The sequence below is a fragment of the Miscanthus floridulus genome, chromosome 1, assembly GCF_019320115.1.
Source record: "Miscanthus floridulus cultivar M001 chromosome 1, ASM1932011v1, whole genome shotgun sequence".
NCBI lineage: Eukaryota > Viridiplantae > Streptophyta > Magnoliopsida > Poales > Poaceae > Miscanthus > Miscanthus floridulus.
Window position 1 is genome coordinate 175,219,068 of NC_089580.1, and position 15,764 is coordinate 175,234,831.

Below are 15,764 nucleotides of genomic sequence, written 5' to 3' on the forward strand. Positions count from 1 at the left end.
TACGATCAGCGCCAGGATGGAATATGATGGGCTCTCAAAAAGGGAAAGATTAGAGCCTAAGTTATCTTAAATTAGGAATGTTTCCTTTATACCTAGGATTGTAGCGAATCATGATCGAGTAGGTTTTGTGTTTAGACTCCGGGTATAAATACCAAACCCCGGTTATTATAAAATCATCAATCAATCAAATACAAAGTCAATTACTTTTTCAGCTCTGGCCACCCCTTAGGAGTAGGAGTAGAGTACATCTCGGCGAGTTCTTCAGCGAGTACGGCTGCATCGATCTGGTTGACCTCCACTGCTTGTCTGTAAGTACTGTCATGGTTTATACATCTATTCGTATGGCTGTATCGATCCGGTCGACCCCCACTACGACTCTGGTATAGGCTAGTTATCGATTCTTGTCTAATTCAAGTATGGCCTGTGTGATTCTGCCTCACACCCCACTACTTGAATTAGATCAAGATCAAGTTATCGGCTCTACCTTAGTATGGTAGTCTTTGATAGATTCATTAAGTTACCAATATTGCTTATTGCTTTCATTGTTTATCTAATTACAGCAATATCACTCTGCCCGATTAAGATTGATCTGGATCGGCCTTATATATTGTTTAACTCATCATTTGCTAATCTAAAACTAATCTAATCTACATCTTAAGCGATGAGTTATGTTTTTCATCGGCTGTTTTTGCGTCAATCTTAATCGTGCATAGTGTGCGGTTAAGGCATGTCCGATCTTGAGTAGATCTATTAGTTAATGAAAACCATTCCATAGCCCATCATCATAGCCTGTGGGATTCTGCCTCTCACCCCACTATTGACACCGTGGAGTGAGGATCGTTATTTAGTAGACCCATTCCTGAGAAGGCATGACCTTAACTGTGCGCTATGTCTGAATTGGCTATTTAGCCGATATCGAATGCTTTCACGAATAGTTCACATTATAAGATCATTAAAGTAGAGATAAGTTGAAAGATGTGTTAGCCCCACGATCTTGTTATGGTATTACGGCCTACATGATTCTGCCTCATGCCCCACTGATATTAGTAATGAGTTAGGGCCGTCGAGTCTATTGTTGTTTCTATAGCCTGCATGATTCTGCCTCATGCCCCACTGGTCATGGCGATAGATGAGATCTAATATTTTCATTAGATTTACCTTTATTAAATGGTCAAGAGGTGTTGAGTTGTTTCTTTAAATAAAAGGAGTTCGGTTACTTGTAATCATTAGCTCAGTATAAACTAATCATCATTGATATCTTATTGCCATTGATTAATATTTGCTTAAATAATATTTATCCTAAATGATAACCGGTCCTTCTTATACAACCCCATGAGCTTTAATCAATTCATTCTTGTGAATATGCTAGAATCGGCTATTTAGTCGATTTCCTCTCATGTCGCCTCTAAGAGCCACACATTCGGGACTGTCTGGCAACACCGGCACGTTCCGCCCTTAATTACTGATAAACTTTCTCTCCTTGTCAATTATAGGGTCAAATTGACTGGCACGTCTCAGGAGGATTGCGTAGGATCGACCACCCATGCGCCGAAGCTAGACGGATCTGCTCCATCGAGCGAACCCTTCCGGCTTACTGCGTGTGTCCTCGGCACGGAGGCAAAAATTCTGTGTCGACAATGCCACGTATCATCGGCTTCAAATGTTGTTTGCCCAATCTCAACGGTAAGTGATGACCGGACGCGCTGCTGCGAAGTGACCGGACGCTGGACCTCAGCATCCGGTCGTTTCCAGTAAGCATCCAGAAATGATTTTTCACTACCGGACGCGTCCGGTCATGCTCGACCGGACTCACCCAGCGTTCGGTCACTCGGCGTCTCCTCTGTGCACTGCCACGTCAGCAGGACCGGACGCAACCCTCCAGCGTCCGGTCACTTACAGTGACCTCCATCTTTTCTATCTAGGGCGCCGGTGAAGTTCCTAACCCTTGCTCAAATGTGCCAACCATCAAGTGTATCACCTTGTGGACATGTGTTAGCATATTTTCACAAACATTTTCAAGGGCGTTAGCACTCCAGTAGATCCTAAATACATATGCAATTAGTTAGAGCATCTAGTGGCACTTTGATAACCGTATTTCGATACGAGTTCCACAGGGTCTAAAAACATAGAGGCAACCATGATAAGAAAACCTAAATAAGACTGAATTTTATTTAGCATTCTAACAGACAAGATAACACTAAGCCGACCTTGTGTCTAGACAGGATAACACGAAGCCGACCTTGTGTCTTTCGACTCGCTGGTGACCCACCGGATGCCTAAAGTTTGGCCGCCACCTTTTTTATGACCACAGTCACCTTGTCTTTAGGCCGCCACCTTTTTTATGACTACAGTCACCTTGTCAAGGACCTCAAATATTGTATCTTCTTCCTCTACATTTTCGACGGTTTGCTCCACCCTTTCGTCGCCGCCCAACTCCGAGCTGGCCGCCTCTTCCACCACGTCACCCTGCTCCACCCTTTCGTCAGCGGTCTGCTCATGATGCTCCCGACAGCGGCGGGCGCTCGACCGCAAGCACCTGGCCAGCCATGTGAGGAAGCTCCCCAGAATGACCTACCCTTAGGGGCATATGCCCCCATCCCATGGACCATTGAATGTGCATGCGGATGTGTGCACTGCATTGAGAGCTACAACTTTGATATAAAATGTATCTTCATTTGACACCATACAAAAACGATATTATTTTTCTAATGCGACAAGCGCTAGTACACGATTATTATGCTTCTGAAAAATTATTTTTCCGTTCATCTTAACGGCTTTAAATGTAAAAACTCAAAACTATAAAGTTGTAGATCTCATTGAGAGCTACAACTTTGATATGAAAAGTATCTTCATTTGACAACATATAGAAAATATATTAATTTTCTAATGGGGCAAACACTAGTACGCGATTATTATGCTCCTGAAATTTTATATTATTTTTTTGAGTATCTTAACGTCCTCAAATAAAAAAACTCAAAACTAGAAAGTTCATCTTCATCGACGTCGTATCAGTTATGATTTTTCTAAGATTCAGTCTTGTCACGCTACTCCCGGGTCCTGATAGAATAATAGTGTCCCGCAAGTAGGAGTGGCGTGACAAGGTTTTTACACATTGAAAACGACGTCTGACGTGGGAGATGTTGACGCACCAATGCATATGGCGTGATAATGTTATTTTGTCGCGTCAGCAACACTGGTGCGATCAAAGGGGCAGATGTTGGGAGCGATTATTATTAGAATATTAAATAAAAAGGTTTAAAATAAAAATAAAAAAAATCTGAGCTGGGTGCTGGGCATGGAGTTGCTCAGTCGTACTATGGGTCGGGCAGGCCGCGACCCGGAGACCTGAACCGAGCCTGTTCCCCGCTGCTAAGATCGGCCTTTTACGGCCCATAATCATATCTTCCGCTGCAACGCCTGCCTCGGCGTCCCGTAGATAGGATAGCCTTTCTTGGCTGCCGGACAACGGGGCCAGGGGAACTGATATGGGCTCCTATAAAGTGTTTGGATATTTTGAAAATGATCCATCTTTCAAAACTGAACTAAATTGGACATTTTAATTTGGGGCTGCTCATTTGGTGGTCAGATATAATTTTTGCCACAGCAAGGTAATGCCCTTTGTTTATTCAGACATGTTCCTAGCTGTAAGTTTAGACTGTTGTTCACTTTTTGCTCAAGTACAGAGCTGATAATTCACGGCAAGTATTTTGGACAAGTAGCAGCAGTTCAGCATGAGCTAGGAGTTAGACTAGTAGCTTGCTAGCTAGCGAGTTTGGGGCAGTTGCTTTTTTCATTCAATGGCCAGTGTGGTTTAGGGCATACTCGCTCTGTCCCAAATTATCTGTTGCTTTTGGTTTCCGTGCCGTAAGTTTGACTCGATTTGTAGAAAATACATATAATATTTGTATCTCTAAATAAATTTATTAAAAAACTAGATTCAAAGATTTTTCCAATGATATCAATTATGTATCATAAATATTAATATTTTTTAATATATATTTTGGCAAAGTTGTTTCTCAGAAAGCGAAAACAACAGATATATTGGGACGGAGGGAGTATATACATCTAAAAGCTAAGGTCCTATTGCTTGTTCTCAAATCAGTTGGGGTACCATTTATCACATTTTCTCTTCTTACCAATTTTCAGGTTAACAAAGTCTCTCGAGTTCGCTCGTCTGCTTTCTATTGGAGAATGGATGCCTCTTCTCATGGAAGATTACTATGTCTACCTCTTCCCTGTATAAATGTACATCCTTTACAGTTACAGTATACAATTTCTATTATTTATGCTCAGTTTCAGTAGCAATAAGTTGATTTTAATTTGGGGCTGCTCATTTGGTTGGTCAGATATTATTTACACAATTTTGCTAACTTACTGTATTTTAAATCAGGGGTGGCCGTGACTACTCCCAAGAAAGCAAAGACGTGAAAATGGATTTGGCTAATGTCGCCTATGCTTAAAACATGCAAACATTCTCTCATTGGATTCACAAAGAAGTTATTTTTTTATTATTGTAATAAATAGACACGTATTTGTCACTATAAATGTCCTTGTCATGTTTAGTTTATTTCCATTTTTTATTTTTTAGGATTTTGTTGAAGTAGGTGAGATAGATTATGAATTTGTGTTAGTACAAAGTGAATTTGCTAGCGTCTCTTTTTTGGTTGCCAGCGCGGAGCGAACACCAGCATGCACGAGCTCATTGCCGCTGTAACCCACGACAAGGTTGCGGCGAGATGTGGGCTGCCGCTGACAGCTCTGATGACGCTTGCAGTTGTAGCGGACGTGGGGTGGGCTGTCCGCCGCCGCCCCATTTACATCCTTAGTTGCCACCGATGCCGCCGCGACGGTGGACGGAGGCAATCAGGGAGGAACAGGTTTCCTTGCCTTCACAATCCAATCCGGTGCCATTGCCCGTGTAGACTCTGTTCCGTGGGCGGTGGGTATCCTGAATCCTTGGCTTCAACGAGGACCTCGACGGGTTGAGGAGCCCAGTTCCAGTATGCCACCGTACCGTACCGGTAGGTGCAAAATGCTAGCGCATCTTGATTAAGACCCTATTCGTTTCGCTGAAATTTGGCTTATACTGATTCTGATTTATTATGAGGAAAAAAATAATATTTGTTCACTGAAAAACACTGCTGAAATAGTGTCGAAAAAGAGAGCCTAAGACAAAATGTTCAGAAACGGAAGTTGTTGCATGCGTGCCGTGCCAAAACCCACAATTCCTTGCTCAAAACCCGAACTTGTTCTGAATTTTTTTTAGAGTTTCTCCACCTGGATATTCAGTACTCTGAGAACGCTTAATGATAGTGCCACTCTCTTTGAGTAGCCTGTAAAGCTGTAAAATAGAACTGTGTACTGTTTGATCTTGTGTGGCATCCCTAGCATCCCTGTAAAGCCGCAGAATGGTACCGTGCGCTCTGGGAATGGCCATGGCCTATCTGCCAGCACTTGGCATTTGGGTGTCGGTCAGTACACAGTTCACGGCGACCAAGAGATGGGGCAAAGAGATCCTGCATCCCGGCCGAGTCCTGACTCGTGAGCGCACCAGCGCCCAAGTACTGCCAATGATACAGCACTGAGTGGTGGAATACTGCCACACTGCAAAGGTGACGAGCTCTATGCATGCACGAGAGAAAGTTCAGAGTTAGGCATCTGCGGCTGTAGAAATATTCCCCTTTTTTGAGCTCCACGCCAGGTCACAGCCCAGAACGCAAGAGACTCCATGCTACTGATACAGTGATACTGATACCCTCGTGTCAGCCTCTCTAAAGTCACTAAAACCGGGAAAGCATGTGACAACAAGCTAGAGAAGAGAAGGAAGATGCTGCAGGTGCTAATTAAGCTAGTCTAACTAATGAATTAGCTGAAACTAAAGCAGAGTCGCGCACTGGTATCAGCTGGGCTCATCCATCGTCTCTTCAGAGCCCGTGGCCGTGATGCCGGTGGTGGCGGAAGAAATGCGCCGGCGAAGGAGCCGGGGCCGGAGGGAGCTCCGCGCCTCCGGCGGTCCCGTTGAATGGCATCGTGATGTTGCCGAGGTCGCCGGGGAACGGCAAGGGGGCGGCGCCCGGTGGCAGGGGCGGCGCCGGGCACTGGTAGCACTTGGTGAAGAGGCCGAAGGTGTCGATCTGGCGGACGAAGTTGGTCATGCTTGCCCAGCCGCCGAAGCCGAAGCCGACCACCAGCACCCACGCAACCACGAACGCGTTGATCATGTACGTGCCCGTCCAACGCCCCACCAGCCGCGGCGGCGGCTCCACCGCGTTCTGCACCGCGCCACAACAGATCATCAAAAGCTTAGTATTCAGGGCTTCTTTTTTTCTCCAGAAGATTTAGTTATTCAGAGCATGCCAACAAACTCTAACACTGTTATCATTGGGTTTATCATTTGCATGGAACTCAGTGCTACAAGCCTACAAACCTTAAGTGCTTACAACTAGTACGTGCTCTATGCTTGTCTGTTCCTTCTTTCTATTGAGAGTACAAATGCATGCTGTCCTTTTCGGCGCTTTGTTTCGGTGGTCGTCCGAATTTCTGTGGCTCTCGGTACAAATATTTCCTGCAGATAAAGCATCTTTGCTCTGGTTCTAGGGTTCTTTCGGTTTGTCTCCAAGCTTTGCGCCAACCTTTCCCTTCTTTCTTGCTAGTACCGCACCACGAAAAAGACAGTTTGACACTGCCGCTGTTTTGTCTTGTATGTTTCAGACTTCCAGCAATCAGTACGAACAGCCTTTCAGAGGCAGCGTTTAGCTCCCTAATAATTTCAGCTCTAATCGTGACTACCAACAGTAGCAACATTTTGCCTTGTAGAAGGTAGATTGGGGTCCAGTTGAATGGCTACTCACGGATGAGTCCCGCGAATATTTTAGGCTGCATGCTGTGCGTAGTGGCATCTACTCAGGACCTAGCTAGCTTGCATGGATTGCTACTTAATTGCCATATTCGTTGGATCGTTTCAGCCATGCTTATTAGTCATGATACAGTGTTTTTTCTCTCATAACAAAACAACATCAGCCGGTTTATAAGCCACAGAAACGATGAAGCGAACAGGCCAATGCTAGCGAACGAGCTGCGAAATGCCCAAAGAACATAGGAGTACAAAATTCCTTCTCACGTTAGAGTAAAACCATTGGGTAAAACGTAAATGCATGGTAATAAAACATTTTTTTTTTAAAAAAATATTTACTAGTAGCAGTAACAAAAGTGCATGGGAGTATGTATCTACGTACCTCACGGGCGGTTGCGGATCGGAAGGTGATCATGTGCGCCAGCGCCGGGATGATGTAGACGGTGAAGCTGACGAGGAGCGACCCCACGGCGGAGTTGATGGGCCCGAAGAAGGGGAAGATGATGGCGAGGAACCAGATGGGCACGACGACGGGGAGTCTCGCGGCGGCGCGCTTGCAGAGGCTGCGGCAGTCGTGGAGGCCGATGAGCTTCTCCCAGACGAAGTAGAGCGGCGTGCAGGCGAAGCCGAAGGTGATGAACTGGTGGACGAGCATGAGCACGACGGCGGCGTCGCGGAAGGGCGTGCGCGGGAGCAGCGCCAGCGCGTTGGAGTGCGTCAGCAGCTGGTCCCCGAACGCCCAGTACACGCTCGCCGCCGACGGCAGCGTCAGCGTCAGCACGTACAGCGTCGCCATCAGGTAGATCGCCTTGAACTTCTGCGGCCGCCACATCGCGTGCATGATCTCCCTGCATGCCAAGCATAGCATTGCTGAGTTGAGTACGTATTGCTGTTGTTCGTTCAGTCACCTTTCAAACTCCGGACGCCGCTCTCAGGCTCAGATGGCCAGTTTTCTGGCACGGAGCCGTTGCTTTTCAATTTTGCGCTCTCTTTTCGTGCACGCAGAAACCTGGACACCCGTGCCATATGTTTGTGCAAGTTTCGTGCTAGCTGTTGCCTGTTGGCATCTGCAGAGGGGTATCGTATCGGCATCTATCAGAGGCTCAGGAGTCCGTGGTTGCAAGTGCAAAAGCAGGAGCCCTGCACTGCAGAGGTAAAGCAGCAATGCACGCTCCTAGGTGGAGTGGCTCCTTTGACTGTACAAGCAATGAATGAGTCCGAGACTCGGAGGAGAGGAGATAGGGCCTGCCGTGCCGTGCCCTGTGGTTTGTAAAGACGGAGACGGCAGATAGATATATACTTGTGTCAGTGTGTAACTGTGTACTAGCCCGGAAAGGACCAAGGTGGAACAGTGCGAGCGCGTAACTGTGTACTAGCCCGCAAAGGACCAAAGGTGGAACAGTGCGGTGCGGAGAATTGAGAGAAGCTCTCGTGCCTTTGCAATTAGACCGATGGCATTATATGGCATGTATGTGTAAGCTATAGCGCAGCAACTGCATGATAGTAGATTAGTAGTTCTATACTTTTATACTGGTGTTTGTTTGCTAGCTAGTACATTTTATCACACTTCATCTTAGAAAAGTTTGATTAAGTTTGACAACTAAATTTAGACAAGGTTTTTTCATTTTTTACTTCAAGGTATAAAGTAAACTTCCCTTTTATGAAAAAGTGTGACTCTAAAATATCTAACTATACTTTTTATGACTTACTACACTTAATCATCTAAAAATGATCGTGGCAAACTATGGCCAGGAATAATTCTACTCGAGATTCTCCATATATGTCCGGTCCATATCATCGCAATGTGTGCATGTGCCTTCAAGGACCGGAATGGAGAAATGCTGTGCCATGCATTCTTCTCCAACAAGCGAGAGGTAAAATTATACATATCGAGCATGTAAACTTGTGCATGGCATGGCAGCACGTCTGAGACGTATGGCGTGGCCAGACGAGCAAAGTGTATGGAATGGCCGGATCACTTCACACACTAGCTACTTTCGTTGGTCCGAGTGTCATGTGGTCAGTGGTCCCCTAATGTGAGTATTTTTCTTTTGTTTCGGTAGTAGAAACAGAAACATCCACATTGCTAGCTTTGCCATGCTCACACGGCAGGGGAGGGACCGGGGCATCCATCCATAAAAAAAGAGAACGGTGTTTGTCTCCTTACACACTAACAGCGTGGCCTCCGAAGGTGTAGAGAATGTTTGTTGCCCCGGTGAAGTAGAGCACCATCTTGGTCGGCGCGGAGTGCTTCACGCCATCAACCTGCAAGCAGGAAGGAGCACATCAATCTCTGCCGGTCACTCACAGGCCACACAGCATGCATGCTTGCTTGAAAGCTACTCAATGGCATCGGCATTATCGATGAGCATGCTGCATGTGCTTGCTTGATCGTGCACTTGTATGTGTACCTGGCCGTGGATGAGGGAGGCGACGGCGAGGTACCACGCCGTGTAGGTGGTCATGACGAGGCCCAGGAACGACCAGATCCGGTAGTTGTGGAACGACGGGATGAACACCGTCGTAGCGCAGCAGGCGCCGAAGATGTACGTCCACGTCCGCTTGTCCAGCTTGTCGTTGATGTAGTAGATGTTGCTGTTGGTATGGTACGCGCGCGTGCACACCATAATACGTACGTACACAGTTAGCCATACCATGAACAAACAACAACTTGCACGGCGAACTATGCAGGCAAGCTGCGAAACAGCACAGAGCCGAAGAGCACAATGTGCATGCTATTACCTTGCGCACGCGATGAGCTGGATGACAGAGCCGAAGAGCAGGAACGTGCAGTTGAAGGCCAGGCCGACGTTCCTCCAGTGCCTCCCGAGCAGCCCGTCCAGCACCTCGAACCACTGCAGATGCGTGGTTCAGAACAAAATGACTGATCGAGTAGCAAAGGGCAAAGGCATGTGCGCCGTGTTGCCTGTGTGTTCCTCTTCTCAGTCTCAGTCTCACCTGGATGACATGGTTCCTGAAGTCGACCTTCTCCCTCTCCTTCCTGGTCCGGTACTCCACGTAGAGGATGCTGATGAGGTACGCCGTCCAGCTGCCCATCAGTCCGTAGAAGAGCTGGAACACTATGCCGCTCAGCATCCCCAGTTGCGAGAACGAGTAGGGCAGGGTCAGGAGCACCTGAGCCACCTGAATCAACACAGGCACAGCACAAACAAGGTGCATGCAGCATGAGCTATCGAGGAGCTCTAGGAGTACTACAAGCCTAGCCTAGCCTCTGCTACAGCTACAGCTACAGCTAGCTAGCGCGAACCACTGCACCTAGCTCATCACGAGACGAGAGAAGGAAACTAACGGCGGCAAAGTTCATTCACCTGGTTGGAGGCGCAGCTGAACCAAGCGTCGTAGGCGGAGCCGCCGTGCCAGAGCAGGCCGGAGAGCCGCGACTTGACGGTGTTGGAGTCTTGGTCCTGCTCCACTTCCACGTACCGCCCGACGCCGACCGCCTCCGCTCCCTTCTCGATGGCGACGACGCCCCCATTGGCCTCTGAGGCCATGCTCTCTCGCTCGCGCTCCTAGATTCCTAGCTAGCAGTGGGGTGCCCTGTCTTCTAGCTACTTATTAGCAGGCTCCGTTTCGACCGATTCGCTTGTCGTGAGTGTGCGTGTAGTCGACCACGCCCAGCCGATGAGACGCTGGCCGTGTTCAAGTCGAGAAGAAATGGAGGCCGGAGGGGGTGATATATACTGCAGGAGCCAGGAGGAGAGTGAGGTGCCGGACGGGTGAAGCAAGACTCTGCAGCACGTCCGACAGGCGACAGGAGAGGATAAAAAGAAACCCGTCTTTCTCCTTATCTCTGTTTCTTTCCAGGAGTTCTTTTGGATGCAAGTAGACGGCGAGCGCATATATAAAATAAACGAAAAAGGGCAAATAAAAAGTGAGTCTTCCGGAGCTTTTCTTTTTCTTTTTAACATGTGCTCTGTGTTTAGGGCAAATCAGTACGGAACGGAACGTAAAAGGTGCCCAACACTGTGCAGAGCAATCAGTACAAGACATCTCAACGTGTGTTCTCAGTGGAATTTATTGCAAGGAATTCTGGAGAAATGTGTGAGAGAAAAACACTGTTCTGGATAAAAAAAGAAGCGAATTAAACAGGATTTAAAAGCACGCGAACGGACCCAAAAGGGAAACATGGGCACTGTAGCAGGGTAGGTAGGAGTTAGGGGAACCGATTCAACGGGTCCTAGTTAGTAGATTTCTTGAGCTTGATGTTTGACTATTTGTGGATCCAGTACAGTCGCAAGACTCATTTAGTCATTTTATATATTTGATCTATATATTTCAAATCCGACATGGATCTCATAAATGGAGTTGTGCGGTACTTTGCACGTATTTTCGAAATAAAAAACAGACCCTAAATCTAGAATCTAACAAGTGAATTGCATACATACATTAAATGATAAATAAACCACATATCGATACAGGATGGTGGACATCTATAAATCATTGACCACACATATGTATAAAACGGATTAATACGTAGAAAATACTTCTATGGAGCCGGTCGTCACCATCAGTCCACCAACCAAACCACTAACTTTGATTTATAAGGGCCTCTTTAGCAGAGCTCCTAGAGTAACCTTCGGGCTGAATCTAAGAGAGTTTGAAAATACAATACCCCATTTAACACTACTCCAAACAAGACTAGCTCCTTACTATAGTGCATGGAGAATCCGTAGCTGGTGAAGCAGAAAAAAGTTTCACTAGTTCCTAGTTTAATTTAAAAATAAAATAAAATATAGTTTCTCACTATAGTGCATGGAGAAACTAGAGTTTCGTCAAACGGTCCGAATTAAAAAAGAACATACACCATTAAATTTTATGATGATCTAACACTAAGAGATTAACAAAAGAGAGGCCATGCCTAATAGAATTATGAGATTAACTGGCAAAAAAGGGAAAGAACATACTTAGTTGGATTCCATTATTTCTAACAAGTTAAGATTAAATCAAAGTGTCCATGTCTAATTCACTTACAAGAATAACAAAAAAATAGAAAATAACCTAAATTGTTGGATAATGACCTAATACCCTAGATTAAACAAAAGAATTTGTGGCTCGACCAAACTCGATCGCCGGAGCGCATCCACACCGGGATCCATCGGAGTAGGTCACGCCCACGCACTAGGTGTGCTCATCGATCAGGCGCTTAGGCTCAGAAGTAGGAAACAACTTCAAGTTTGCCCTGCGACTGATTCTTTGAATCAATAGCAGGCTCGGGGGGCTAGACCCTTGGGGTTCGCTCAGGCGAACCCATTGAACTACGACTACAGAACAAGCACTCGGTCTTGATGACATGAAGCATCTAGGACGCTCAGAGCGTACTCAGACACCAAAGGCACTCTCATTCAGACTTCAACTATAGCTAAAACCTCCAATCGATTCTCCGAATCACATAGAGACTTACGGGCTATACACATTGATTGCGCTCGCACGCACGCACTCGGGGATCACGATAGGGTGACACGACTATGATGCACCATCTAACCAATTATTCAAATTGATCAAAGGACTTAGGGGTCGGTGGGTAGTGCTCGGCAAGTCGGCATGCCTCCCACGGAACCTCAAATTCTGACCCGCGAATGGCTTCCCAGCCTAGGGCTAGGATGGTTGGCCCACAAATGAGGGCATAGTCGTCCCGTCACATCTAGAGTCAAGGGGCGTGTTTGGGACTGCGTATCCTGCGGCGGCGGCGAAAAGAATCTAATAATCACGCCAAACAGCCTGCGGTCACGATGATTGTTTCCACTACACACGGTAGAGGAATCGCAAAAATAAACCGCACCACGAGTTTCTTGTACCGCGGCTCGACCCTCGCGGTTCCTATACCGCACCGCGCGGTCCACGACCGCTGTCCCAAACATGCCCGAGGTGTCTTTAGCACGGTGCCAGTTGCCCCCTGACCGAGTCGTCTCAGAGGTAATGGATACTACTCCGGAAGTCAGATTGGATTTTATGGTGCAACCCCAGCTAAGCAAAAACCAAGTCAGTTTTCGCATATTGGATACTCGGGCACTATTCGGACTAACTCGTTATTAGCTCGCATAAAGCGAATTGCAAAATTAAAATAATGGCACTAAAAAGTTTGCTATTATTTTTTGTGGTAGATAAGAAATATAAGTTATCAGTTTGCATGGCGTTCAGAGAGTTTTCTGCACTTTTGTGAACAAGATGGCATTCAGAGAATTTTCTAACCTTTCGCCCCACTTTTTCTTTAGTTTTGTGTGGTTTGTACTTGTACTGTGTTTTAATGCATTACATGAAGGGGCTGTTTGGTTTCAGGCTCCTAAAATTTTAGCCAACCTTCTAAAAGCTCCTAAAAAATTGTTTGGTTCCAGTGACTAGCCTGTTCGCTTGTTGGTTTCAGCCAGTCCAAATCAGCCAGCCAATAGTGTTTTCCTCTCACAATAAACCAGCACCAGCCAGCTCAAACCAGCCCAGAAACCAACCAGCGAACAGGCCGTAAAACTAACTAAAAGCAATAAATATTGTTGGAAAGGACCATGATGCCCTTCTTCCCTCTACCCCTGCTCTCTTCTCCCTCTCTGTGTCTTTCTTCTTCCTCCGGCACAAGAAGAATCGAACGAGCTCCTCCCACTCGCTGCCCAAATCCACCGCCCCTGCCCCGCCATTTCCAAATCATCGCCGCCCAAACCTGCCTCGCCTGCCCAGCTACCTCCTCCACCTCTCCTTGCCCTGCGCCATGGCAGGCGGGCCCCTACGCGCGGGGCGGCAGCGGCGGGATCGGCATCCGGAGTCGGATCCGGCCGTGGCTGAGTCCTCCACCGGCGACGGATCGAGCGGTGGATCTGTGTGCTCCCGGTTGCGCCGCCGCCACTCGCTGGGGCAGCCCGTTGCGCGCCGCCGCTAGCAGCCGCCCGCCCGAGAGCTTGACCTCGCGCCGCCGCTCCCGCAGGGGACCCGCCGACTCCGCCCTCTCCCTCGTTGCCGCCAGAGGCCAAGGCACGAGGGAGTGGGGGCGGCGGATCCGGCAGGCGCCGGTGTGGAGGAGGGAGGGAGCGGGGGCGGCGGCGTTCGGGGACATGGGTGCGGGCGCGTGGGGAAGCGTGCGGTCGGGAGGGACTTTAGGAGCTTTTAGGAGGGGGTGGAGCTCCTAAAGTTTTTGGCCCCTCTTAAAGTTTCTAGGAGCTTTTAGGAGGGGTGTTTGGTTCTTTAGACAAATTTTATCCAGATTTTAGATCCTAAAGTTTTTAGGAGGCATAACCAAACAGAGCCTAATTTGATCGGTAGGGGCTCCATGCCCCTCCTGTTTTTTTTTCAAAAGAAAAAGGTGGGCATTTTCAATTGGAGACCCTTTCCGCTCCCACGCCGGCGGCGCTGTTCCTGCACCAAGCCAGGAAAAGCGCTTTGGCCACAGGTCAGAGATCGAATAGGAGGAGTTGCCTCGGCGCCGATGCCCCCCTGCCCCTCAGCAGCCGGAGCACCACCAGCGCCCAGTAAGGGCTTGTTTAGATTGCGGGAAAAGTTCCTATTTCTACGTTTTTTCTGTAAAATTGATCTATTTCCACGGGCTGCACGATTCATATGAAATTCCCGAGTTGGAATCAGGCCCTAGCTCTCCACTCCACAAAACACGCGTGCCACCACCGTCGCCGCCTCCAAGCACGCAACGCAAACGGTTTCAGCGATCACACTGGCTGGCAAGGGAGGCCCCACGCTGCAGCGAGAGCGAGCTATCGAGGAGGTGCGGTTTTGGTCTTTTGCGTGGGCCGCGGCCGCGGCCGCCTGGTCCGGGGACATTCTGTCATTTTGCCCGGTGCCTTGTCCCCCGCTTTGGCGACGCCTTTTGGTGCCTTTCTAGGCACCGGTTCTCGCGCGCGCGCGTCCCATGCCCCACGCGCCCACACACACACCACACGCAACCTACTCCCGCTCGCCCATTCTGCAGCTCTCCTCCGCCTATTCCGATCATCACACAGAGACTGCAGGTGCAGAAAGAATACAGATCGAGTATACTAATCTCACTGACCACAGTTCCAGGCCCTCAGGCCTCAGCACAGCAGCCCATCTTTCTCGTCCTTGAGAACTGAACGCGCAATTCTTGAGAAGAAACCATGGGGGGCGAGCAACGAGCATAGATAATCTAGTGGGGATGGACGTGTCCGCAGTCCCCATTGGCCAAACGGACTCCCATGCATCCCCGAAATGATGCCCGGGGAGCAAGAGCCCGTGTTAGTTGTAGTGTGAGTACTTGGTGACTTCGTCGTCGTCGTCCTCGGCGGCGCCGGCGTTCCACCGATCGAGCGCGATTTCAGATGACCAACGGAATAAGATAAACTGGGCACTCGAGCTGGTTAGTTCTCCGAGTACGGCGCACCTTTGCTCCGGTACCTGAGTAGAAACCCTTCTCTCTAATCTCTATGCTGGCCGTTTCGATCTTCGTAACCTCATGATCACGGGTTTTACTAAACCAATCAGAAAGAGAGAGAGAGAGAGCGAGAGTCTGATTTGGCATTGAAGACTCAGCGCTCGGCAAAACACAGCAAACACCTGCTAGTGCCTCAGCTGTCAGGATATCTCAGCAAAGTTGGGGAAAAAGCTACACCAGCATGCATGCATCCAAACTCCAAAGCGTTGTACAATTTCGCTTGGGTTTGAGCTGTTGTTGTTGTTGTTGTGAGTGAGGTTTCAGAATCTGCTCAATTCAATGCAATGTTCTCAGGTCCAAACTTTGGCCTCGATTTTTTAACATTTTTTAAACTATTTTTAATTTTTAACAGTGTTTTTTTCTTCTTCCAAAAGTAACATTTTTGGACGCGCCTGTTTGCATGGCGCGGCAAATTCACGCTCTCGCGCCATGCATGGCGACGCGGCATGGGGTGGTCAACGGACGCGGCGACCGCTGACATGGCGGGGCTGACGCACCGTGCATCAT

At 48.1% G+C, this 15,764-nt stretch overlaps 1 protein-coding gene across 1 annotated transcript; it reads right to left on the minus strand.

Annotated features, from left to right (window-relative positions):
- Positions 1-5,675: 5,675 nt before the first annotated feature.
- Positions 5,676-10,477, minus strand: LOC136503062 (auxin transporter-like protein 2). Its single transcript, XM_066498263.1, has 7 exons — positions 10,183-10,477; positions 9,812-9,997; positions 9,596-9,708; positions 9,265-9,448; positions 9,021-9,118; positions 7,236-7,701; positions 5,676-6,272 (listed from the first exon to the last, which is right to left on the minus strand). The coding sequence occupies exons 1-7, from the start codon at positions 10,363-10,365 to the stop codon at positions 5,925-5,927; spliced, it is 1,578 nt and encodes a 525-aa protein (XP_066354360.1). The 5' UTR covers positions 10,366-10,477; the 3' UTR covers positions 5,676-5,924.
- Positions 10,478-15,764: the final 5,287 nt, after the last annotated feature.